The sequence below is a fragment of the Podarcis raffonei genome, chromosome 1, assembly GCF_027172205.1.
Source record: "Podarcis raffonei isolate rPodRaf1 chromosome 1, rPodRaf1.pri, whole genome shotgun sequence".
NCBI lineage: Eukaryota > Metazoa > Chordata > Lepidosauria > Squamata > Lacertidae > Podarcis > Podarcis raffonei.
The window spans coordinates 123,646,612-123,672,670 of record NC_070602.1 but is presented as its reverse complement, the minus strand read 5'-3'; the positions used below and the strand labels follow the sequence as shown (position 1 = coordinate 123,672,670).

Here is a 26,059-nt window from a genome sequence, read left to right as displayed (position 1 = left end):
AACCACCTCAGCTTGTACAAGGTCAACACTAAAAAATAATAATATATGTGTTGCATCCTGGTGGCTCAGTCGCATCAAATATTAACACGAGGAAACGAACTGAAGTACTTTATAGGGAGGGGAAATAGGTGGAACCTGCACAAACACTACTATAGGGAGGAAAAACACACAGAGGAAACGGCTTTATACAGAATCAGACCACTGGTCCAACTCTTCAGTATTGCTAGTATCAGGGGCAATCCCTCAATAAGGGAACCTGATTCTGCCACCTTCCAAAACCCTACTAGTTTGGGTTGTGGCATTAGCCAAAAGAAAATTAAAAAGTGCTGGGGTTGGAGGAGGAGGAGAAGAGGAGGAGGAGGAGGAGGAGGAGTTTGGATTTGTTATCCCGATTTATCACTACCCTAAGGAGTCTCAAAGTGGCTAACATTCCCCTTTCCCTTCCTCCCCCACAACAAACACTCTGTGAGGTGAGTGGGGCTGAGAGACTTCAGAGAAGTGTGACTGGCCCAACGTCACCCAGCAGCTGCATGTGGAGGAGCGGAGAAGCGAACCCGGTTCACCAGATTACGAGTCCACCACTCTTAACCACTACACCACACTGAAGGAGCCCAGCACCCTGATGAGGAAACGAATTGCCTCCTACCTGGTCATCAGAGCGGCCATCAGCTGAGCAGAGAGGGAGAAATAAGATCAGCTGAAGAGAGGAGGCCGTGGGCCTGTGTGTCTCCTTGTATTTGTGCTACGTGTGTGCCTACATTGACCGCTAGTGGCTCTCCAGGGTTTCAGACAGGATTGAACCCGGAGAACATGTGCTCTCTGTCACAGAGCGAGAGCCCTTCCCCACAGCTTACCACCCACAGTTCGCAGCTTAAAAACAGCAAGCGGGGACACACACACACAAACACACACTTCATTAACTCACAAAGAAGGCAATACAAGCACACTCTCCCAGTCAGCAGTTCTGTGGACAAAAGGGCACAGCAAGCAAAGTGGAAGGCAGCTCTCATCCTCTGCAGTGTAAACTCGCTTTTCCCAAGCAGCGCACGGCCAGGAAAAAATACGGGGGAACGCATTTGAATGAACTTAGCACTTAGGAGAGCTTTTCACCAACGAAAATTGTGCCTACATGGCAGACTCCCCCGCCCAAACAAAAGGTTTAATAGCCTCCCCTTTTTTGCCCTGGGAGTAGAAGTTTCCTTAGGGGAAAAATCTCTGACACTTCTCAGCACCCTCACTGAACTACAATTCCCAGATTCTTTGGGTGGAAGTGAAACAGATATCAGCCTGATTCAATTTGTAGGGTAGTGCTGTTTTTAAACCGGTTTGTTTAAGTACATCTCCACCTGCAATTGATTGCGGCAATTTGAAATCGATAACCAATAAAGGTGTGCAATAGAGGTTGGAATGGACTTCAAAATGCAGCAGTTGCCTTTAAATTACCTCATTTCCCGTCTAAGTGTATGAAATTAGCCTTTTGTGGAAACCTAATTGTTCAAAAAAGAACCACTCCACCTTAGGTTACTGTTGCCTCTTGTTTATTGTGTAACAGCCCTGTTTTACTGATGTAACTACAAAAAAATGCGCATAGAAACATAAAAGGCGGCTCAGACGATTTATGCAGTTTGGTTGACGTGGAGGACAGCGGCCTGGCTTGATTCTTCGTCGGAGTGCTCCATCTCCCCGCTGGTTGGTTTGCTCCTCTCATCGTAGAGTTCCTGCCTGATTTCGAGCGAAGCCCTATAGTCATCGCCTTCTTCAACGATGGCGAGCTCGATGTTGTTGTTGACCACTGCATCTCCTTCACTCCCGTTTTCTCTTTCCAGGGAATCAGCAAAGGCTTTCCCTTCCTCCGCCAGAGAACTGGGAGAGGCCAGGTCAGAGTGAATCTCGGTGAAGGATGTCTCCTCATCGTTTGCAGTGTGCTCACTGCCGGTAGCCTCTGCCGGCTTGTCTTCCGTTTCTGCAGAGGGATCTCCATCCCGAACTTTCTTCACGTTGAACGTGAGGGGAGAGACCTTGAAAGATGAGCTTTTTGATGAGGAGGACTTTTGGTGGTTAGGGGTGAGGGACTTCTTAATCTTCTCCCTCCTCTCATGAGAGACGATCTTGGTGCTGAACTTGTTCATCTTCTTCTCGATATTTTGGCGGGAAAACGCTTTCTTCAGGCTGTCCACCTTCTTGAGGCTGGACCTCTTGATTTTCTCAGCTCTTGTCTCCCCAATTTTCTCATCCATGCTATCGTCTGCCCCCTCTTCATCATGGGGTGCTTCATCCTCTGAGGAAAGCTCTACAGTGTGCAAGGTTTCCTCCAAAGTTTTGTTCTCATCAACAGGCTCTTCCTTCCCGTCAGTAATACTGGGAACAGGCTCTTTCACAAACACGCTGGCCGGGATTTCGTTTTCTTCCTGCAAAGAGTTGACATCGTGTTTATTCAGTGTTCACATAGCACAGACTTGATAAACAAGGCACGGCCCTCAACAACATCAATATTTTTCTTTCGAATAAGGCGGTAAAGGAAGTTTGTTTTTTCTGCTGTTGTTGCCACAGTATATTTAACCAGTAACAATCACTCCCTGTGGAATTGTTCGGTTACGTGCTGTAAGAGTAATGGGCTTACGAGCTGTCAACTGCATTGTAGAAGAATTCATTTTGCTCCACGTTTAGGCCAGTGTAGATCTAACCTTGCCAATTTCTTAATGCAGTTGACAGCAAGATGCAGGATCAATTCCTGTTTCCCTTTCACGCACCCCTCCCTGATGGCCTCAACAGCAATATTAACGATGGTTATGGCTAACTAGGGCTCCTGGTCACATTTAACCCATAGCCTGAAATTGGCTCCAAACCATTGTTAAACAATTGGCAGCTCCACTAGTCCCGGAAAAGCTAACCAGGAGATTGTTCTGAAAGTCCACTCCCCTTCCCGGGGGGTGGCATTGAGGGGAACCAGGACCTCCCAGTGACCCAGCTGTGGGTGGAGGGATGCCACCTGCATCATAGGGACCCCTGGCCTCATCACCCTACCGGCTGACCAATTGCAGTAGCTGGGGGGCATGGCCGCTAGCCATTTAAACAGCGGCGTGGCCGGGAGGCGACCTCCTTTCACCTCCTTGCTGGATCTCTCAGCCCACCTGCCCTCTTTTCATGCGTTTCTTGACAGCAGCCTTGCTATGGACTAAGGTCGGCCGCCATATTGTTGGGGCCAGGTATGATTTTTTTCCGCTTGGCAAACTGGCACAAGCCATTTGGTTTTCGCCAACCTTGTAAGCCTTGTTTATGGGAGGGGAGGTTGTTGCCTCTGCCTGTCCCTCCTCATTAAGGGTATCCGGGGGGGGGGCATGGTTCCTGTCCAAAGCCTGGGCATGGGCTAGGGCCTTAGCACGACCCCATCAGGTACCCTGGGGGTGCCCCGATTTGATGTATATCATAGGGCTCTCCCTACCGGTGGTTTACCCTTATGAGACTCCCTGCAGATGGGCAGGAGTCAGGATATAGTCTGGTTTCACCCAATGCCTAAGCCAAACTGCTCACATCTGTAACCAATAAATTTGTGGCCTATTTTGTCCCATTAACCTAAACTTTACAGGCATAGGGCCCTCCAGATGTTTTGGGACTAGAACTCACATCATCCCTGACCACTGGTCCTGTAAGCTAGGGATGACGCGAGTTGTAGTCCCAAAACATCTGGAGGGCCAAGTTTGCCTATGCCTGACCTAAACATTTGTGTCCGTGTGTTTATTATCTAAGGGAACTGAGGGGCCCAGAGCCTCGCCACGCAGTGCTCTTTACTCGTCATGAATCTGGGAGCTTCAAACATGCAAAGTATGTGCTCTACCAATGTGCTGGAGCACACAAGACATTCGCACATCCTCCATTCATTTTTACTTGCTGCAAAACCAGGCCAAAACATGGAACAACGGCGATGTTTTTGTATGTGTCATGGGCCTTAGGGAAAACCAAGGGGGGGAAGTGAAATTGGAACTGCCTCCAGTTACAAATCAGGCAGGCACCATCTCCTGTTGTCCTTTTGGCGCCTTCTCTGACATGCCTTTCAAGTGGAGATGTTTATCCCAGTTTGAGTATTGGACTCAAAACTGTTTTCACGCAAGTTTAATCGCTGTTGTCCTCTTTATTGTCAAATCGCTTTGGGGTGTTTTAAGGTAATCCATTAAAAAAATAGTTCAATGACAAAGAATTATCAGAATTGTAGGTGCTTGTCGGGATTTGTACATAGAATTATGAGAGTTTTAATTTATTTATTTTTTAAATGCTTGGTCTGGAGCATTAACACTCCCCTGACAATAATATAAAGCAGGACTTATGAAGAAGTACCCCAGGTTAATTGAGGATAGTTATTTACGGCTGAGGAGAAAGACGATGTTGCATGCAGGGCATGAGATCTGGCCTTGGGGACATGCACATTCTTCTGTGAAATTTGCTTTAGTTGTTGCAATAACTGTATTTCATAAAGGCGCTGGTTTAATGCCATCTGTGCCTCATGCCTCTTGTATCATTCCACACACACCCCACTTTGTATTTTAAATAAATAAGGGGGGAAATATTCCGTAGCCACCAGCTCTGTTGATACCAAACCCACCTTTTCAACTATTTGATGCATCAGACTAAGACATACTGAAGAGCAGATCCATTGAACTTAACAGGCTCAACTATTTCAAGTCTGTTGATATCAACAGGTCCACTCTTAAATATGACAAAGTTGAACACAACCCTCAGTGCCCTAAACAATGAAAGTGGTCTTTCATTGCGCTCTACGTGGGGCTATCTTTGAAGGTGACCAGGAAACTACAACTAATCCAGAATGCGGCAGTTGACTGGTGATTGAGAGTAGCTGCCGAGAGCATATAACACTGGTCCTGAAAGACCTACATTGGCTCCCAGTATGTTTCCGAGCACAATTCAAAGTGTTGGTGCTGACCTTGAAAGCCATAAATGGCCTCGGCCCAGTATACCTGAAGGAGCATCTCCACCCCCATCATTCAGCCCGGACACAGAGGTCCAGCTCCGAGGGCCTTCTGGCAGTTCCCTCACTGTGAGAAGCGAAGTTACAGGGAACCAGGCAGAGGGCCTTCTCGGTAGTGGCACCTGCCCTGTGGAACGCCCTCCCATCAGATGTCAAGGAAATAAACAACTATCTGACTTTTAGAAAACATCTGAAGGCAGGCCTGTTTAGGGAAGTTTTTAATGTTTGATGCTTTATTGTATTTTTAATATTCTGTTGGAAGCTGCCCAGAGTGGCTGGGGTAACCAGATGGGTGGGGTATGTATTAAATTATTATTATCATTGTTATTGCCAACAATGGTACCATGACAAAGCATTATGAAATGCACAGAACACCTTTAAACAAATATTGGAAAGGATGTGATGGCTTGGGTGCCACAAAATGTCTATGATGGGTGTGATGAGTAATCAGTATGTAATGGCAGAGGATGGCTAAAGAAATACAAATCATCGCTCACCATCCCTTTATCCATCCTAGACTTTGTTCAATGTTTTCACAATAACCTCTTGTGTGAGGTACCGATGGCATATGACATGGGTAGGCAAACTAAGGCCCGGGGGCTGGATCTGGCCCAATCGCCTTCTAAATCTGGCCCACGGGCAGTCCGGGAATCAGCATGTTTTTATAATGCTTTTATTTAAAATGCATCTCTGGGTAATTTGTAGGGCATAGGAATTTGTTCATTTCCCCTCCCCCCAAAAAATATAGTCCGGTCTCTCACAAGGTCTGAGGGACAATGGACCAGCCCCCTGCAGAAAAAGTTTGCTGACCCCTGGCATATGAGCTTATTTTTCAAAAGCAGCATGAAAAATATATAGGCAAGCTTTGAATGACCCCCATATCCATGGTCAGCAGTCAGGAGTGTGGGTGACTTGTAGAAATCAGCTGGTTGTTTGCCACACCTCAACACCTGAGATATATCAGCAGAACATGGAGAACCCCAGCAGAGTCTTCAGAGATTTCCTTCTCCCGTCACACAACTTATTCTAGGGGAAAACTCCTCTCTTGCACAGTTCAAAGTAACAAAGTGCTTATTGTTTCCAGACACAAGACAAAGCTAAGTGCTACGATCTAGTAGGGCTGGGAGATATATCCATATTTCGTCCAAAACCGGTTTGAAGACCATATCGTGATAGCAGATATTGGCTAAGAGACAAATGATACACTCAGGTGTCCCAAGAGTGGACTCACAAACTGAATACACACAAACACATCCCCACCTCCCTGCTTGCAGAAAAGCATCACATAAAGGAGAATACTAAGCTAGAGTTGTTTTAGTGTTGGTCAACAGTTAGCCCTGGTAGAATCTAGCAGAGAGGAGAATAGGGACAGAACGGGGATGAGTCTTCTCTGACTATCATTGGTTCTGAGGCTGCATACTGTTTCTCTCTCTCTCTCTCTCTCTCTCTCTCTCTCTGCTTTCTGCCTTTCAAGTCCCAACGGTCAACGGCCACTACTGAGCGAAGCTGTAGATGGAAACCAATACCAATCCGAGAGGAAATAAAACCCTACAGTTAGAAGTCATAATAGCAACCATTCTTCACAGCTCTGGAACGGAATGCGGTGGGTAACATTCACAGCCAAGAAACTTCAGGAAAAGCAAATATTTCAGAAGGAATCTCCTCCAAACAAAGAAGAGGTTATGGAGAACCAAGCAAAGGCCTTCCTTCAGAAATGTGCGCTTATGAAAACATCACAGCTCCGCAGGGTATGTCCCAGAAGCTTGAAATGAACTGGGCAGCAAATTGGCACATGGTTGGGGCTTAGAAAAATCTAGCAGTTTTGACATTTCTGAAGTTCTCTCCCCACTGCAAAAAAATAAAAATTCTGTTGCTATTTGCAATAACTATATTTTTCTGTTTGCCTGTGTCAGGGTTATATACTTAGTTTATCATTTTGAACGAGATGTTCACGAGATAAATTTGCCTCCGCACTGAGAAGGGTGGCAGTGCAGCTGAAATGCTGCAATTGTTTCAACTCTGTTCCCAGCAGATTGCAAAACGTGGCAGATATCATGTAGCTTTTGAACCCGTCAGCTGTTGGTGAAAAGAAAGCACAAGCCCTTCTTCAGAATGGTTTCCCGGACGAAAGGGTATTGGCAAAGTTGCCTCAGGGTTGAGATTCTGAATACCATGTGCAGATGCCATTTTGCACTCGAGTAATTGCTTAAAAAACAACCCCAAAATCCCTGCTACCCTCACGGAAAACACCAGATCAACATTTCAAATTTTTTAAAAGATACACTGTTAAGGTTCTGGTGTTTGTTTCACAATGTTCAAGGGAGCCATTGTGTTCTGAAATAGAGAGATCCATCATGTTCTACAGAGCCTGGGAGTTTCCCATCATCTGTTTCATTAAATGACATCTTGGGAAACAAGGTTGTTGTGCTCCTTGTGCTTTTAGTAGAGAAAATAATACAAAAAGTGGTTTTAGGTTATTTTAGACCCAGTGAGCCATACAACAGAATGGTAAAATAGGTACAGGGACCCCTGACCATGAGGTCCAGTCGTGGCCGACTCTGGGGTTGCGGCGCTCATCTCGCTTTATTGGCCGAGGGAGCCGGCGTACAGCTTCCGGGTCATGTGGCCAGCATGACTAAGCCGCTTCTGGCGAACCAGAGCAGCGCACGGAAACGCCATTTACCTTCCCGCTGGAGCGGTACCTATTTATCTACTTGCACTTTGACGTGCTTTTGAACTGCTAGGTTGGCAGGAGCAGGGACCGAGCAACGGGAGCTAATCTCGTCACGGGGATTCGAACCGCCGACCTTCTGATCAAAGGCCTGGAGGCGATGCCTTATGAGGAACGGCTAAGGGAGCTGGGCATGTTTAGCCTGGAGAAGAGGAGGTTAAGGGGTGATATGATAGCCATGTTCAAATATATAAAAGGATGTCACATAGAGGAGGGAGAAAGGTTGTTTTCTGCTGCTCCAGAGAAGCGGACACGGAGCAATGGATCCAAACTACAAGAAAGAAGATTCCACCTAAACATTAGGAAGAACTTCCTGACAGTAAGAGCTGTTCGACAGTGGAATTTGCTGCCAAGGAGTGTGGTGGAGTCTCCTTCTTTGGAGGTCTTTAAGCAGAGGCTTGACAACCATATGTCAGGAGTGCTCTGATGGTGTTTCCTGCTTGGCAGGGGGTTGGACTCGATGGCCCTTGTGGTCTCTTCCAACTCTATGATTCTATGATTCTAAGTCCTTGGCTCTGTAGTTTAACCCAGAGCACCAGCCGCATATAAACGTAAATGCATACATACTTAAGGCACTTGCAGATCATGGGTTCCAACCATCTAATTTAGGGGCGGTGGAGTCTTTTAGTTGTTGTTCTTATTAAGCAAATTGGAGTCACAAACCCTTGCAAGCCTACTGTGGATAATTTAGCAAACGGCCCGTGCGTCCTGATCTGCCCATCCCCAACTGAAAATATATGGACAATGAACTTTAGACCAGTTTAGCTGCGGAGTGATTTGAATTTGCATTTCATCAGCCCTGCCACTATAGTCAAACTGGAACCTAGAATTTAAGAAAGGTGGGGCAACATACGACAACCTCTTGCAACAACTTGCTGGTTCTTCGCCCTAAGGACTTAGTCCAGGCCACAACAATGCAACACTGAAAACAGACTCAGGCCTCAAATATCTGAAAGACCACTTGCTTCCCAAGCTTGACTTGGCTCCATTTCTAATGAGACAGTTCACTGTCTACGGTGCAGATACCCGAGGACAAAATGCCAACAATTCATGTATACATATTGTTATTGGCATCCATCTGTCTCGGGAGACAGTGAGCCATTTGGGGTAATTTTGGAGAGTTTCAGCGCCTGCTGTGGCTGGCAAGAATGATGAGGGAGAGATATTTTATTGCAGCTACGAAGGCGACTGCTTTTGCTGCTACAGGTGCACCATGGTGTTTCTTCTGCCTCTTCCCAGCAGTCATTCCGCCTGCCTGGCATATATGGGTAGGCAAACTAAGGCCCAGGGGCTGGATCCGGCCCAATCGCCTTCTCAATCCAGCCCGCGGAAGGTCCGGGAATCAGTGTGTTTTTACATGAGTGTGCCCTTTTATTTAAAATGCATCTCTGGGTTATTTGTGAGGCCTGCCTGGTGTTTTTACATGAGTAGAAGGTGTGCTTTTATTTAAAATGCATCTCTGGGTTATTTGTGGGGCACAGGAATTCGTTCATTATTTTTTTTCAAAATATAGTCAGGCCCCCCCACAAGGTCTGAGGGACAGTGGACCGGCCCCCTGCTGAAAAAGTTTGCTGACCCCTGTGTCAGAATAAACCCATTGACATAAGCGGAGTTGATTACCAGAAGCCCATTGATTTCAAGTACGACTCATTCAGAAGCAACACCCTGTCTTTTCCTTGTAGAGAATGCAGACAAGCAGGGGTTGGATCCATTACTAGCATGCACTTTAAAGGGGAAAGCTGCAGCTGAGACACCCAAAGTGAGATTGTACCCAGGTATGTATACCTAAACACTGAAGGGTATTGTTAAAATCGGCCTCAGAAGTTGCACGGATTCAACCCCTAAGAAAGCATTTTGCCTCATTCTTTTCAGGTTCATTCCTCATCTGGGCATGATTCTTGATGGGTATCCAAATAAACCTTTTTTGGGGAGGAGCATTTTGGATACCTAGCAAGCTGAAAGGCTGCGACTTATTGTCCTTCGTGGGAACCTGTGAAATCAAGGCAACAAAATAGTTTCTTCTGTTGGCACATTGCCTTGAGGCCTTAGTCTGGGTTATGGCTAACTCCAATTTGTTTCTGAATCACAAATTCTCTCTCCTTACATGGGCAAAACTCTCTCTAACTTATGCTTGGCAGAGGACCAAGCAGAGCCTTTGACATCTAACAAGAGAGTTTTTTCAAATAAATAAAATTTCGCACAGTGTGGTCAAATCATCTCGGCGACACAGAATGGCTTGATTTTGTTGCAAAGTGATGTCGGCTCACTGGTAATTGGTCTCTTTCCTTGTTTACAAATGCTACGTACTGAATAAAAGGGGGCCACCATTGATGCAGGCAGGGGATGCAATCCTGTATCTCTCCAAAAGGGAGTTATATTCCAACTCCCACCAGTTCCAGCCAACATGGCCAATAGGCAGGTTTGATGGGAGCTGCAGCCTGGCAGCATCTGCAGGGACACAAAGTTCCCTATTGTCTGGTATTCAGAAGTATGCTAAAAATTAGTCAGCAATAAGCTGTAAAAGATAAAAGCTCATTATGTGAAATGAGCACTTGGCACAGTCATCTCACATGATAATACAGTGGTACCTTGGTTCTCAAACGCCTTGGTACTCAAACGCCTTGGTTCCCAAACGCTGGAAACCAGAAGTAAGTGTTCTGGTTTTCAAACGTTTTTTGGAAGCCAAACGTCCAATCTGGCTGTCGGCTATTTGTTTCTGAGGCACCTACACCAATAAGAAGCTGTGCCTTGGTTTTCAAACATTTTGGAAGTCAAACAGACTCCGGAACGGATTAAGTTTGGCGCTTTTGTTTTTGCTCTTTATTCTGAGTTTTTGTCTTTGAGGCTTTTTCAGTTAATTTTTTTTTGAGACTGTGTGGAACCCAGTTCAGCTACTGATTGATTGACTGATTGATTGTGTGACTGCGGAAATGGATAAAAGCCCCCCAGCCAAACAATGACTATCATCAGTGCAGGTAAGAAAAAATAATAAAGTTTATCATCTACAATACTGTCTTATTTATTTCATAGTACAGTACACTGATTATTGCTTTCATTTCATGGATCAATGGACTCGTTAGATAGTAAAATTCATGTTGAATTGCTGTTTTACGGTGTTTTTTTTTAAAGTCTGGAATGGATTAATCCATTTTGCATGACTTTCTATGGGAAAGCGCGCCTTGGTTTTGGAACACTTTGGTTTTAGAACGGACGTCTGGAACAGATTAAGTTTGAGAACCAAGGTACCACTGTACTGCCTCATAAGCACTTGGGAGGCGACTGTTCCACCTCTTCCACTTAAAAAATCTGCATGTCACTGTAAACCATGGTTAGTGGTTGACTGTGACCACCTAGCTGGGCACTCCTGTTCCTCTCTATTGCTGTGCAGAGTAAACAAACTGTGATCCCTTCAAACAAACCACATTCAAGAACAATCAGTGGCTACAGATTGTGGTTTCTGGGACTGTGGCTTGCTTCTCTCTCCAGGGCTAGCAGGAAGAAGCGCAAAGCGGGAGTGATCAACCCATGCACAGTACGCTATTGGTTTATGGCTGACCGTGATGTGCAAATGGGAGCCATGGACGTGGAAAAGCCGAATGTTTCAGTGAGAAGGTGAGCTCATCATTCCAAAGCGGCAGAGATCTGTGACAGGACTGTGATAGCATGTCTGAATTGGTTTACGGTGGCATAAACTCTAATGGTCTCATAAGCTGCTTCATCAGTTTCTTTAAGACACCATTAAAATTTTCTGCGTCTTTGGCCTCCTGGCCCCATTTCCCCTTGATTTTTGAGCTGGCAGGTTTCTGAGCTGGGAGTCTCTTGGTATTCAAACAGCACAAAAGGCAACCGAACAATGACATTTCTCGGTGTTTTTCTCCTCTTCTGGCTCCCTCCATTTTAAGATCAAATATTTACTAACTGGAGTGGCACTGAATACCAAATTCAGGGACCCCTAAGCTCTCATTTAATGGGATTTTTCTGGTCCCCACATGCTATTAAACTGCACATTGTTGTTACTGTGTTTTGCTTTTTTTATTTTAATAAAAAAGACCTGAATTTCTCCGTTTTCAGTGGCAATACGAGCTTGCTCATTTGCTGTGGTGCACGATTGGCTGAATGACGTTTATTCTGAACCAAAGCAGGGCGGGGGTGGGGAATCATGCAGGTCATGTGGTTCCAACAAAGCAGAAAGGAACAATGCCAAAGCTTAATAAGGCTTTGCAAACAGTCATTTCTGTGTTTTGTTAGGTATTCTGTGCCATTTGCAATTTGTAACAACTCCTGCAGCCACGTTAGGAAGAAAGAGAAGCCAAGCTTGGAATGGGACACTATATCTAAATGAGAGGGAAACAAGAGGCATGCAAAGGTACAAAAGTTTTTCTTTTAATAAAGAAAAAAACAATGTATCAAGAGCTCTGCTGGATCAGGAAACAGCCCAATCCAGTCCAGTATCCTGTTCTCACAGTGGCCAACCAGATGCCTGCGGGAAGTTTGCAACATAGCTGTAAACTTTTCCCTTTTCTTGCGAGGAATCCTATTCGGAATAAGGGAATTTTCCTTAAAAAAACGGGAAACGTTGACAGCTATGGTTTGCAAGCGGGATCTGAGGGCAACGGCTCTTCTGCTCCCCAATGATGATTCCCAGAAACTGGAAAGTGACCTGCTCACAAACCTAAACCATATGCATTTATTTTCACATCCATCTTGGGTAAGGGGTAGGAACGGTCTTTCTGAGGAACACGAAGTATCAGATTTAATCAGCGGTCTTTTTCTAGGAAAAGAGGTGCCAGAACTCACCACGAACACCTCACCCGTTCTCTTAGAATGGCAATAGCGCCCAGAAACTGAGTTCCAGCAAGTTCCAGCTAAAAGAAAGCCATGGATTTAATCTGTCTGGGGGCTGTTGTTGTTTTTTGGTAATCTGATGCAGAAACCTCAAACTCTACAGGTTCTTACTGTAACTCTCTATAAGAAACCAGAGGTCAAGATTGTTTTGGGAGATTTTTAAAAGCTCGCTGTTCACCAGTGAATGAAACCCCACACATTAATGACGGGATTTTTTTTTAAAAAAAGCTTTTTATCCTGTGTGTACAATACTTTCCGCTCGCCTCCTTTTTTAAACTAGGGAGTGGACAAAATAATAATAATTAATAGGTCTTTTCTTTATCGAGGTCATATAAGAGAGATCTCTGTGAAGGCTTTTGCCTGGAAAGTCCTAGAGTGGATGAAAGGGGGGGGGGAGAGAAAAAGAGAGACCTGAACATGGCGGCTGTGTTTTATGATCCGTTCTAGGCTGTGGCGAACCAGTTCCCTATATGTGGACATTCTTGGCAGGGAAAGTTGTGCAGCCTGCAGGGCTGAATATCTCATAATTTTGCGAGTGCTTTGGGGCTGAAGTGAATGAGGAAAGCTTTATCTATGGGCCAGCCTCTTTCTGTGTACACATGTTTGCATTGCACGGCTATCCCAGTATGGCGAAAATGCAAGCAGAGGGGCAGAAGGGTGGAAAGCTTTTTGAGCACGGCCACAGGGCACATGGGACTCCCTGCTTGGATAAGTGCTCCTTGTGATCCAGCATCAGCTATAAAAATAGGCCTGAATGTGGTGGTAAGCGATGCATTCCAAAGATTCTTAAATCCTCTGTCTCAGGAGCTACAGAGGCACCCAGGGTCTGGGTTGTTGCCAAGAAGATGGGAGTGGTTGAGACATTCAGCCCTGGACGCAATATGGCCGTCCCCACATGTTTGTTTTGTGTAAAAACAGGCCTAAGGGAAAACCATTTCCCAGTGCAGAAAACTTTGCCTGGGACTTCCTAAGCTCCTAGTCCAGGGGTCAGCAAACTTTTTCAGCAGGGGGCCGGTCCACTGTCCCTCAGACCTTGTGGGGGGCCGGACTATATATTTTTTTTTGGGGGGGGAAATGAACGAATTCCTGTGCCCCACAAATAACCCAGAGATGCATTTTAAATAAAAGCACACATTCTACTCATCTAAAAACATGCTGATTCCTGGACCGTCTGCGGGCCAGATTTAGAATGCAATTGGGCCAGATCTGGCCCCCGGGCCTTAGTTTGCCTACCCATGTCCTAGTCCCTAGATCTGCAGTTGCAGGTCTACGATTTGTAATTTGAGAGGAGCTCAGAGGAGACGATGACTTCCCATGGTGTGCCCGTAGCGTCTTCGTGACACCGAGAATTTTGTTCCGGGGTTTCTGATCAGGTCCAAAGTTCTCCTCACCACATGGCCAGGAAGATCTTAGGAATGGGAGGGAGGCAAGAACCCCAAACAAAAGAAAAATCCCCCTTGAATCAAAGCGCTCCCTTTTCCCCACCAAAAGCAGTGGTGTGCAGTGAAATCTTTCACAGGGGAACAGTTAGGATTAGAGGCCCCAGCTTGTGAAGGCAAAGGGGGGCGGGGAGACAATGTCATGTGTATGAGCATTGTGCCCCCTTCCCTGAGCTGGGCAGAAGCTTCCCGGGCTTTGGGAAGGAGGCACCAGACTTTAACATTGTAATATTCTAATTTAATGGGAACATTTCAGGGACTAGCCTAGCTCCCCATGTCCACTGACTGCATGCCACTGACCAAAACTGATCTCTATTGCCTGGATTCTTTTGAGACCAGTAAGGAACTCTGAGAATTGCCATTAAATGGGTTTCTAGAAAACACGGATATGAAAAGCCTGAGCAATTAAAAAAACAGCAACCAACCATATTATATTCCTGTATCTTTCTTCTTAAGAATCCTGTTATCTTGGCAGAAAAGCACCTCACCAACTCTTATAACACCAATGCTGTCTTCCTTCTTTTGCACTTCTTCAGCTTCTCTCGTGACCTTTTAAACCTAAAACCTACAACTCCCATCATCCCTCGCTAGCAGGGCCAATGGTCAGGGATGATGGGAATTGTAGTCCAAAAACAGCCGGAGACCCAAGTTTGGGAAACGCTGGTCTAGGGCATCCTTTCTCAACCTCGGGTCCTCAAAAGTTGTTGGACTACAACTCCCATCCTCCCTAGCCAGCAGGGCCAAGGATGATGGGAGTTGTAGTCCAACAAGGTCTATCTTTGGTGTGTGTGTGTTTTTTTTTTAAAGTCTATGCAGAGCCTTTGATATGGCAGCGAGATGGAACACTTCAAAGTTTGCTCTCGGGGCAAAGCATTAAAAACTGGAAGGCAGAAGCTGCTAGCGTGCCAGGATCCTTTTCCTCCTCTGGTTTTATAATACTGAGAACTGCACAGCGAGCAGAACAATGAGCAGCAAGGTGGAGTCTTTTCCTCTCTGAGGGAAAGGACAGGAGGTTAGCGAGCTAGCGAGCAACCTGTGCCAAATGTTTTCCACCAGGCCTGCTTGATTTATTTAAAGTATTGTCATCTAACGGTGCAAGAGATATTTAACACGAAAACATCGTTGCACACATACCCCTATATTAAACTTGGCAAAATCAAACAGCTTTCTTTCCCTTCTCAAAGCCGCATGGTTGTTCCCACCCCCCCATTTTTTAAAAGAACTGAGTGGAATGTCTTGTATAGCTGATTCAAATTTAGATTTTGTGCAATCCAGACCACTGCTAAAAAAGGGGATGGAATGCACACTGCTGAGTCTATTAAAAAAAAAAAGACAAAGAAAAAGAAAAAGTTTGGTTTTACAAGCAATTCTTGCCCCTTGAGCTCCACTTCTGAACGGATCGGATTGGTCCTCAAAAGTTTACGACTGGCACTCTATCCAGAGTTAACAGTATTGATACTTGAAAACAAGTCCAACTTTTAACCAGCAAATGGCCAGACTGCATTATGCAAGAATTTTTAGCAGATTTTTTTTTCTAGCAGAAGAAGGGTGCAGAGTTGCCTGGGGGCGTAGCTGCTGAAAGCCCTCGCACTGACTTAGAGTTTGTGCTTGACGACTAGATGACAACTAGTGCGAAGAGAACAAAAATGTACAGCCTTGCAAATAAGTCTGGTAGTTACTAGCCTGACTTGCACGTGACACATTAAACACGTGACGCACCAACTTCCTGAAAGACATAAAGAACCAACCCTTTTCCATTTCACAAATGCTTTGCTGCTTAGCTGCCTGGCAAATTGTGCTTGCTTCTCATGGGCAACACGGCAAGAGGAGCCGATCTACCGTATTTTTCGCTCCATAAGACACACTTTTCCCCTCTTAAAATCTAAGGGGAAATGCCTGTGCGTCTTATGGAGCGAATGTATGGTCCCCGGGGCTGGCGGTGAGGGAAGCTTGGCTTTCCCCACCGCCAGCCCCACAAGCTGCGGGGAGCAGCGGAAAGCTTCAGTGAGGCGCCTGTCCTGGAAGCCTGCGAAAGAGAGGCGCTGTGCAAAGAGGGAGAACTGCGCAGCGCCCCTTCAGCGAGGCACCTGTCCTGGCTTCTGCCTTAGCCTCTTCTGGGCAGGGGGAGCCTTCATCCCGCTGCCCTGAAGAGGTTTGGCGTGGTTATCCCAGAAGCTAGAACAGCCACACAGTATCCCAGAAGCCAGATCCCTCTTGCTGTTCTGGCTTCTGGGATTCAAATTTTTTTCTTCTTGTTTTCCTCCCCCCAAAACTAGGTGCATCTTATGGTCTGGTGCGTCCTATAGAGTGAAAAATACGGTACATGGAATCAGAGCAGAGGAGTGGGTAAAGAGATGCGGATGCACAAGCTCTGGATTTCCTGCATCATAGAACCATAGAGCTGGAAGCGACCATGAGGATCATCTAGCTCAACCCCCCGCAATGCAGGCATCTTTTGCACAACGTGTGACTTGAACACACAACCCTGGGGTGAAGAGTCTCATGCTCTACCGACACGTAGCTCCGGGCTGGACTTCAACTCCCATCAGCCCCTGCCAGCATGGCCAATGATTAGGGAGGATAGGAGTTGGAGTCCAATATCTGCAGAACCACAGGTTCTGCATTTCTGGCTGATCCTGCCTTCCACAACTGTTATATACAGTGGTACCTCGGGTTAAGTACTTAATTCGTTCCGGAGGTCCGTTCTTAACCTGAAACTGTTCTTAACCTGAAGCACCACTTTAGCTAATGGGGCCTCCTGCCGCCGCTGCGCCACCAGAGCACGATTTCTGTTCTCATCCTGAAGCAAAGTTCTTAACCTGAAGCACTATTTCTGGGTTAGTGGAGTCTGTAACCTGAAGCGTATGTAACATGAAGCGTATGTAACCTGAGGTACCACTGTATTGGATATATTGGAGCGGTAATCAAATGCACCATGGCAACTGTCCTAAACTCACCGTGGGAAGAATGAGATAAAAATGTAACCAGTAAGTCAAGATATTCTCTGTGTACACAACACTTTCAAGAATTTGCAAGAATAGCCCATATGCAACCCCCCCAACACCTAAACACCCAGCATCAATGTACCCCCTGACATATTTTCACTTCCGCAAATCCCACATGCAAGAAAGCAAAAATGGGTCACTCAATGGAGGTGCTGGTTTGCCATGCACTGAGCAAACTATTTTGGTATACAGTGGTACCTCAGGTTAAGTACTTAATTTGTCCCGGAGGTCCGTTCTTAACCTGAAACTGTTCTTAACCTGAAGCACCACTTTAGCTAATGGGGCCTCCCGCTGCTGCTGCACTGCCGGAGCCCAATTTCTGTTCTTATCCTGAAGCAAAGTTCTTAACCTGAAGCACTATTTCTGGGTTAGCAGAGTGTGTAACCTGAAGCGTATGTAACCCGAGGTACCACTGTATGCATATATTCTCAACAAACTGCAATTGCTGGAAAACGATACATGGAAGCCTGCAAAGATACTTGTTTCTGCCACTATTCTAATCTGCAACATACGTACCCCATGTGATTGCATTCTAGCAAAAGCGGAGATGAATGGGGTTTGTGTGTGAGCAATGATGTAGAAAATGGGACATCATCCGCTAAGCAGGGGGAAGACGCACACAATACAAACATTTCTTTCAATGCTCATCCTTTTGATAGCTTTGGGCTGATTGGTAGCCTGCCTGTCTGCAGTTCTGGCGGGGAGGCAGGAGGAGAGAGCAAATCTTATAATAGATTCCTGATAAAATATTGATATACGTGGGAAAACAAACTGAATTTGAAAACCTTGCTTAATTCATTTTTTTTATTACAATACCTGGAACATGAAGCTGTGTTTTCACTCTCACTAACTACTACAGGATACTTTTTTTTTTAGAGAGAGAGAGAAACAAACAAATACAAACCCCATAAGAATCAAATCTCGGCTCTTTCATAAGCTTACTAGGTGCCTTAAGGAAAGGCATTTTCTCTCTACCTGAGCAGAATCTACCCCCATTCCTGGTCTGTAAAATGGAGATGATAACACTGACTTTATGGGGTTGTTGTAATGTTGTAAATGCCTTGGCACTCAAACAACTTGGAACCCAAACACTGCAAACCTGGAAGTAAGTGTTCCGGTTGGTGAACGTTTTTCAGAAGCCGAACGTACTCTGTTTTGAGTGTTATGTTTCCAATTTGAGTGCCACACTTCCCTTTTGAGTGTTACACTGAGGTCTGTCTTTTTTGCTATTTGTTTTGCGTTTTTGTTTTTGTGGCTCTTTTTGTTTTGTTTTTGTGACTGTGTGGAACCCAGTTCAGCTACTGATTGATTGATTGTGTGGCTGCAGTACATTGTTTATTGCTTTCATTTTATGGATCAGTGGTCTCGTTAGACAGTAAAATTCACGTTAAATTGCTGTTTTAGGGGTTGCTTTTAAAAGTCTGGAACAGATCAATCCATTTTGAATTAGTTTCTATGGGAAAGCGTGCCTTGGTTTTGGAACACTTTGGTTTTGGAACAGACTTCAGGAACATATTAAGTCTGAGAACCAAGGTACCACTGTATATGGGTAGTGTTTCAAGTACTCAATAAAGGTTATGATCATAGCGTCTCTCCATCGTTTCTGGTATGGTCACCTTCAAAGGGAGAGTTCATATGATGCCTGCCATGTTGAAATATGGGTTGAAAAGGGGTCCATGTGGGCTAGCCCTGCTCCTGGGAAAATGTGTGCCATGGCCCTATGGAAATCATTCCCAGTCATCTGCACCTTTGGCTGCAGTGGAAAACTACCGTATTTTTCGCTCTATAGGATGCACCGGACCATAGGATGCACCTTGTTTTAGAGGGGAAGAACAAGAAAAAAAAATCTCCCCCTCTCTGCTCAGTGCCCCTTCAGCAAAGCAGCAGGAGAAATGGAGCCCCTTCCATTTCTCCTCCCGCTTGGCTGAAGGGGCGCTGCGCAGCTCTCCCTCTCTGCTGAAGCTAGGATAGTCTTGCTCTCCCGGCTTCAGCAAAAGGAACCCGAAGCCTGTGGAGCGCAGCGGGAACTCGCGCTGCGCTCCGAAGGCTTCAGGCAGCTATCCCTGAAGCCTGGAGAACGAGAGGGTCGGTGTGCACCAACCCATATCGCTCTCCAGGCTTCAGTGAAAGCAACGCGAAGCCTCTGGAGCGCGGAGGGAGCGCTCCCTCTGCGCTTTGGAGGCTTTGCGTTGCTATCGCTGAAGCCAAGGAGCCTGCATTCGCTCCATAGGACGCACACACATTTCCCCTTAATTTTTGGAGGGGAAAAAGTGCGTCCTATAGAGCAAAAAATATGGTAGTTCTACAGGTATACCGATGTAGAGATCTTCCACCCAAAGGAAGAACCTAACTGAGCAAGATTTCTGGGCCCGCCCTCCTTTCTTGTAACTTGAAGCCATTTCAAGAAAAATTCACAGACTTCTTCAGCATTCCAGAATCAACAGCACGAGACTATTGCTAAACGGGCAGAAACAGACACGCTGGCCAAGTGTTACAAAACACCAAGGTACAAATGTCACTTGCCGAAAGAAAATCTGAGCTGAGCTGTTTCTGGGGTTTGCAGTTCACCAACCTGTCTCGAAAGCAGTTACTTATTTAGGCGAGATGGCTGCCTTGAACTTTGGACATGGGAGTGGCATGTAGAAGTTCTTCCCGTGTCTTAAAAATGCAGTACTGGATGTAATCCTAAATATGGTCAACTAACAGCCCAAACCTTTGCATATTTGCTGGGAAATATGTCCCACTGGGCTCGGTGGGAGAAACTCCCTCAACATTTTCCACAGGGCTGCAACCTTCCTGTGGTATTTTCTTGCTGATAAGAAAATGTCAAGATTCCTGGGCACATTTCCCTGAGGCACGGGGAGCAGGTTTCTCATTGCAATCTCTCCGGCAGCGTGCCTGGGGTGTTCTTTCTGGGTGGTGGAAAAAAGAAAGCGAGAAAGTCGCCTGCTTCCTGGAGGGTCCAACACAGCCCCCTGAGTTAGCTGGAGCAAACTCACTTACACAGCTCTGAAGCATGGTTCAGTGTTCGTTCCCGTAATTTATTCTCGACATCGTGTATAGATCTCTCTAAAAATGGGCTTCTCCCCCCCACCCCTTTAATAGCTTGTTAACTCGTTACATAATTCATTACTTGCTTTAAGCTCTTTGCAATTTTCAAAACAGGTTTTTTTGTCACATTTCCTGCCTAGGAAAACACTAATCTGCAATTTGGGTGGGGTTGACATGTTTTTTTTTTACTCTGGACTTTGAGCATCTCCTGCTGATTTTAGAAAAGAAACACCCCATACGTTATTATCTCTGACAAGACAGGCAGCTGACGCTGCTGTACATTTATGTACGAAAGACTAGCTTTGTCTATCTGCTCGCCTGTGTGGGAGTCACAGATGTGTGCTCCTTCCTACACCACAGAAACCTCTCAGCAGCACTGGAAAAAATTGTGTGGCTTCTTCTCTCTACATCAGGGGTGTGCTAGGGTGGTGAAGAGCCAAAATGTGCCGCTGTAATGTGGCAATTGGGAAGCGGGTCGCGCTGTGGTCTAAACCACTGAGCCTCCTGGGCTTGCCGATCGGATGGTTGGCGGTTCGAATCCCCAAGACAGGGTGAGCTCCCGTTGTTTGGTCCCAGCTCCTGCCAACCTAGCAGTCCGAAAGCACACCAGTGCAAGTAGATAAATAGGTACTGCTCTGGTGGGAAGGTAAACGGTGTTTCCGTGCACTGCTCTGGTTTCACCAGAAGCAGCTTAGTCATGCTGGCCACATGACCTGGAAAAACTATCTGCAGGCAAACGCCGACTCCCTCGGCCAGTAAAGCGAGATGAGCGCCGCAACCCCAGAGTTGTTCACAACTGGACTTAACTGTCAGGGGTCCTTTACCTTTAATGTAGCAATTAGGGCATGAGGAAGCTTTGGCCCTTCAGGTGTTGTTGAACTACAACTCCCACCAGCCCTAAAACAGCACAGACAATGGCCTTGGATGACGGGAGTTGTAGTTCAGCAACATCTGAATCTCACTGAGCAACCTGGTTCACATGTCACACTGAACACAAGGACAAGCTGTCTGTACAAGAGTGCGCACCCGTTGCATTACTTCTCTCAAGCACGCTGTGCACCCTTTGAACGCTACGTGTGAATAATTGCACAAGTGCACAGCTCTACTGTTTGTGTGCACAAGCTGCACACTCGCTGAAGCACCCTTACATCTTTGCCTAGCCTACTTTTCAGGGTTGTTGTTGTGAGGGTAAACAGAATGGAAAATATGCATGTGCACACAAACATGCTACCTTGCGTTCCTGGAGGTCAGGCAGCATATAGACCCTGAGATCATCTTCTGAGGCCCTCCTTCGTGTGCCTCCTCCCTGAGAGGCCTGGAGGGTGGCAACGCGAGAACGGGGCCTTCTCTGCAGTGGCTCCCTGTCTGTGGAATGCTTTCCCCAGGGAGGTTCTCCTGGTGCCTTCATTATGCACTTTTAGGCACCAGGCAAAAACGTTCCTCTATCCAAGCTAGCTCCACAGGAGCAGGCTACAGCGGGGGTGGGAGACATTTTTCAGCCTGAGAGTGGCATTGGAGGGTGGGCAGCATATGTCAGAACTGGGTGTGGCCAGAGGGAAAAGTGGGCAGAGCAATGAAAGGAAATTTCACTTTTGTAGAGTAGACAAGTTTCTACACCTGCCCACTGGATCTCTCTATCCCCTGTCCGGGCAAGCAGAGGCATCATGCTAGTGGTGTAGCAATAAAACTAGCTAGCACATTTGCAAAGCTAAGCAGGGTCTGGCCTGGTTTCCAACTGGATGGGAGAATATGTGTTGAGATTCCTGCATTGCATGGGGTTGGACTAGATGACCCTCAGCGCTCCCTTTAATTCTATGATTCTGTGATTATCACAGTTCAAGGACGTTCCACCCAGGCAAAAACATTCAAGGGGGTTTTGGAGCTTGGGAGACAGACAGAGAAGCTTAAGAGGGCTTCCACATTTGGACCAGAGGCCTGAGATGTCCAATTCGTGTTCTACAACAACAACAAAAAGTACCATATTTTTCGCTTTATAAGATGCACCAGACCACAAGACGCACCTAGTTTTTGGAGGAGGAAAACAAGAAAAAAAATATTCTGAATCTCAGAAGCCAGAACAGCAAGAGGGATCGCTGCACAGTGAAAGCAGCGATCCCTCTTGCTGTTCTGGCTTCTGGGATAGCTGCGCAGCCTGCATTCGCTCCATAAGTCGCACACACATTTCCCCTTACTTTTTAGGAGGGAAAATGGGAGTCTTATAGAGCAAAAAATACGGTAAGTGCTGTCGAAGACAAAGATGCTTTAGCACAGGGAGAAAGACAGATCTTGGGAGGAGAGCACTTGGTATACTTTGCAGGCCCACAAATCAAAACCTTACTGGATTGTCTATATTGCAGCATAATATATTTAGCAACATCAAATTGGAGGCAGATGCCCAGGAAACCAGAGCTCAAGTTTTGTACACAATGAAGAACGAGGCTTTATCAACAGGCACCAATGGCTGCAGAGCGACGGGAAAAGCTTAGGCCGGCTCAATGAATAAACCCGTGGGGAGGGAAGGGGTGGGGTGGAGAAGCCAGAAGAATTTGCTCAGGGTGGCAAAGTCCATTAACTACTTTTTAACAGCCAGGATGTGGGGACGTAGGTGGTGCTGTGGGTTAAACCACAGAGCCCAGGACTTGCCGATCAGAAGGTCGGCAGTTCGAATCCCTGCGATGGGGTGAGCTCCCGTTGCTCAGTCCCTGCTCCCATTGCTCAGTCCCTGCTCCTGCCAACCTTGCAGTTCGAAAGCACGTCAAAGTGCAAGTAGATAAATAGGTACCGCTCTGGCAGGAAGGTAAACGGCGTTTCCGTGTGCTGCTCTGGTTCGCCAGAAGCGACTTGGTCATGCTGGCCACAGAACCTGGAAGCTGGACGCCAGCTCCCTCGGCCAATAAAGTGAAATGAGCGCTGCAACCCCAGAGTCTGTCATGACTGGACCTAATGGTCAGGGGTGCCTTTACCTTTTAACAGCCAGGAACTAGGTGTGACTGTTTTTTAAGCTGATAAGTATACAAATACATACCGTGTTCTCTCTCTTTTTAATATTAAAAAAAATAAATTAGGTGCCCTGTACTCCTATCTTGATAAAAGTGCTGGGAGTACCAGAACAAAATGACCCCCGTAGGCAGCGAAAAGAAGAGGGTGCGATGCTCTGTACAGGTGAGCACTGTCACAAAGAAAGCCTTGCTGCAAAACAGGTGAGGGTGAGGCTTGAACCCATGCAAGGACTATGGATTTTTCAATGGCGACTGCTTTGCAGGAAGGGGTGGGGAACCTGTGGCTCTCTGAATGTTGTTGGGCTACAACATCCATCAATCCTGACCAGCATGGCCAATGGCAAAGCAGGAGGGGACCAGGAACATCCAAGTAACAACTTTCCAAATAACAACAGCATGGATAACTGCTTGTAAGTTCGACACAAACTTCTGATCTTATTTCTCTGGAGAGTGGAGCGGTCCGATACTTCGCTGTCTGCTGACCACTGGCAGAACTACGCAGACAGAAAAAGCATACAGTGGTGGTTGTTGCTGGTTTTTTTTTTTTAACTAACCATATAGCAGATGCCGTGCCAGTTTTTTAAAGAGAGGTTCATCTACTTTTAAAACACATTTATCACTGAACTCAAGCAAAGATGCATTTGCGGCTGCAGTCCTGTGCAGAATTCACTTGGGAGTAAGACCCAGTGGGGTTTAGTTTTGTGTAAACATGCGCAGGACCAGACTCTAGGACTGTTTTGCTGGCTTAGCTGCATATCGGAGCTGAGGATCATTTGCTGCAAAGGAACTAGGTAGGATTCAGTGGGAGGCGTGTTCCATCGGCAGCACCAATCACAGGGCCGGCAGCTAATGGGTCATTTTTTCCAGACTACATAAATAAGACCTGTGTTTGCTCAGTGGAATTTGGGAACACAGATCTGATGATTCATACCAATTTCAGTTTTGTGAGTATGGCATGCAGCAGGCATGATCTTTAAGCACTGAAAACTGGCAAGGCTGAGTTTCAGCCTTGGCTTACCATGGCCTCAGGATCCTGTTTTCTTGTCTAGACTCAAACCTGGAACCTGTGAGGCAACCATCAGGACTGTGCCTTTGAGCATGTGCTGATGGTAACCACAGCACACATCTGGTGGGATTCCTGCTGCAATGAGTTTCCCAGCAAGACTTGACCACGGGCAAATATTTTCTTTTTGCCAGATCTTGGCGTGTGCAAGCAATGGCGAGGGGATGAGAGAGTAGGAAAAGCACAATGATAAATGAATACAGTCTGTATGGCAGGAAAAGGACTGCTTGGATGACTAGTTAATATTCCACATTTCCTTCAAAGAAATCAGGGCGTCGCAGGTTATGTTAGGTTTTTGTAAACCTCTATGAGGTTTTCTACAGCCAAGAGGCATCTGACTTTTAGGAAACAGTTTAAGGAAGTGTTTCTCAAACTTGGGACTCTAGTAGTTTTTTTGACTACAATTCCCATCACCCCCAACCACTGGTCCCACAAGCTAGGCATGATGAGAATTGTAGTCCAAAAAACAGCTAAGTTAAGGGATAGTGGTTAGCCTAGGCTTGCCCAGCACACTTGATGATCCAGTGAAAACTGGAACCTCGGTTTTGCCCGGGGTAGAAAGGCACTCTAACCATTGCACCACCCTGCCTCGGTGGTCTCTGGCAATTGCTGAACAGCGGCTGGCCGAACATTTCTCTGGGGCAAGCCTGTCCCTGCGGCCCCAATCTCCCCTCGTCTCACCCCCATCCACAGGAGCCAACTCCGAGGGCCGAGGTCCCTTCGTCTCCCCCATAAAGTATTTGCGGGTGTTGAACCCCCCCAAAATTGATGGGCATTGCCATTCAAATGGTGTCCATGTGCCACGTCTTGAAATCAATTATGTGGGGTGGGGCTTACCCGCCCCCCCCAGTGCCAGCTTGCCAAATAGAGTAGGAACCAGTTTATGGGGACTTTTAGGAGCCCCACCACAACAGATCAAAATAATATTGATTTGATCCCGAAGGAAAAGTGCAATCAAGCTTTCTTAGTTTTAGGAGATTATTTGCAAGCCCCCGGACCCCGCCGCCCGGAACAGTTTGACTGCCTAGGGGGTGCTGCCAATATGTTATTCGAGTTGGCACCCCTGCCCCCAGGCCCCCGGCCCTTTCTCTCCAGATCCCCCACCCCCGACCTACCTGGAAGATGAGCACTTTGAAGTGGTTCCTGCGCAGCAGTTGCGCGTGGTTGTGCTCCAGCCGCTTCACCTGCGCGCACTGGCGGTCCATGCGCTCTCGCACCTCGCGCGTGTTGGCGCTGACCTTGCGCGACTTCTCCAGCAGCTTGGCCACCGTGTTGCTGGTGGACGTGTGCTGCTTGCACAACTTGCTCAGGTCGCTCTGGATGCCCTTGACGGAGCCCTCCAGGTCCACCTGACGCTGCTCCATCTTCTGCTGCTTCTCCTGCACAGAGTCCAGCATGTTGACCAGCTTGTCCAAAAGAGTCAGCACCGTGATGGCGTTCACTTGAGAGCTGTCGCGGACCGCCTCGCCCGGAGCTCCCGGAGCCCCCGTGGGCCCCGGCTGCAAACTGGGGCTACGGCTGCCCGACGACGGCACCGGGCTGGGGCTGCCGCGATCCAGAGGCCCGTCGGGGCTGGACGGCGAAACGTAGGCGCTGCTCTTCTCCGCTTGCACCGCGTCCATCGCGGGAGGCTGCCCGGACGGCCGCGATCAGCCACTTCTGGGTGCTTGGCTGGCTGGGTGGGGGGTGCCCTTCTGCTTGGGTGCTGCGGCTGGTGGGGCGACGGCAAGAGCGAGGTCCGCCCCGGGAGCGAGCGCCTTCCCCAAACCTCCCCGCCGTCGGTGGGACGCAAAACTTTCGCTCCTCCCCGAAGCAGGAGGAAGCCCGGTTCTTGCACGGATCAGGCCTCCTGTAGCTTTAACTCCGCTCCTCTGCCTCTCTCTTTCGCCCCCCTTCTTCCAGCCCCTCCTCGCCCTCTTACTTTATGAGAGGAATGCCATATTTC

At 47.0% G+C, this 26,059-nt stretch overlaps 1 protein-coding gene and 1 long non-coding RNA gene across 2 annotated transcripts; one reads left to right on the top strand and one right to left on the bottom strand.

Annotated features, from left to right (window-relative positions):
• CAVIN2 (caveolae associated protein 2) lies at positions 1–26,059 on the bottom strand. The gene is made up of 2 exons (XM_053360551.1): positions 25,230–26,059; positions 1–2,408 (listed from the first exon to the last, which is right to left on the bottom strand). The coding sequence occupies exons 1-2, from the start codon at positions 25,734–25,736 to the stop codon at positions 1,617–1,619; spliced, it is 1,299 nt and encodes a 432-aa protein (XP_053216526.1). The 5' UTR covers positions 25,737–26,059; the 3' UTR covers positions 1–1,616.
• Positions 6,593–11,728, top strand: LOC128399298 (uncharacterized). Its single transcript, XR_008327203.1, has 3 exons — positions 6,593–6,729; positions 9,395–9,487; positions 11,199–11,728. It is a non-coding gene; the product is annotated as an uncharacterized LOC128399298 (long non-coding RNA).

What these genes read in the sequence shown, in the direction of transcription:
- CAVIN2 (XM_053360551.1), bottom strand. Translation starts at nt 25,736, where the DNA reads ATGGACGCGGTGCAAGCGGAGAAGAGCAGCGCCTACGTTTCGCCGTCC. An exon ending in TCAAAGTGCTCATCTTCCAG is followed by an intron (nt 2,409 to 25,229) that starts GTAGGTCGGGGG and finishes AACTCTTTGCAG; the next exon opens with GAAGAAAACGAAATCCCGGC.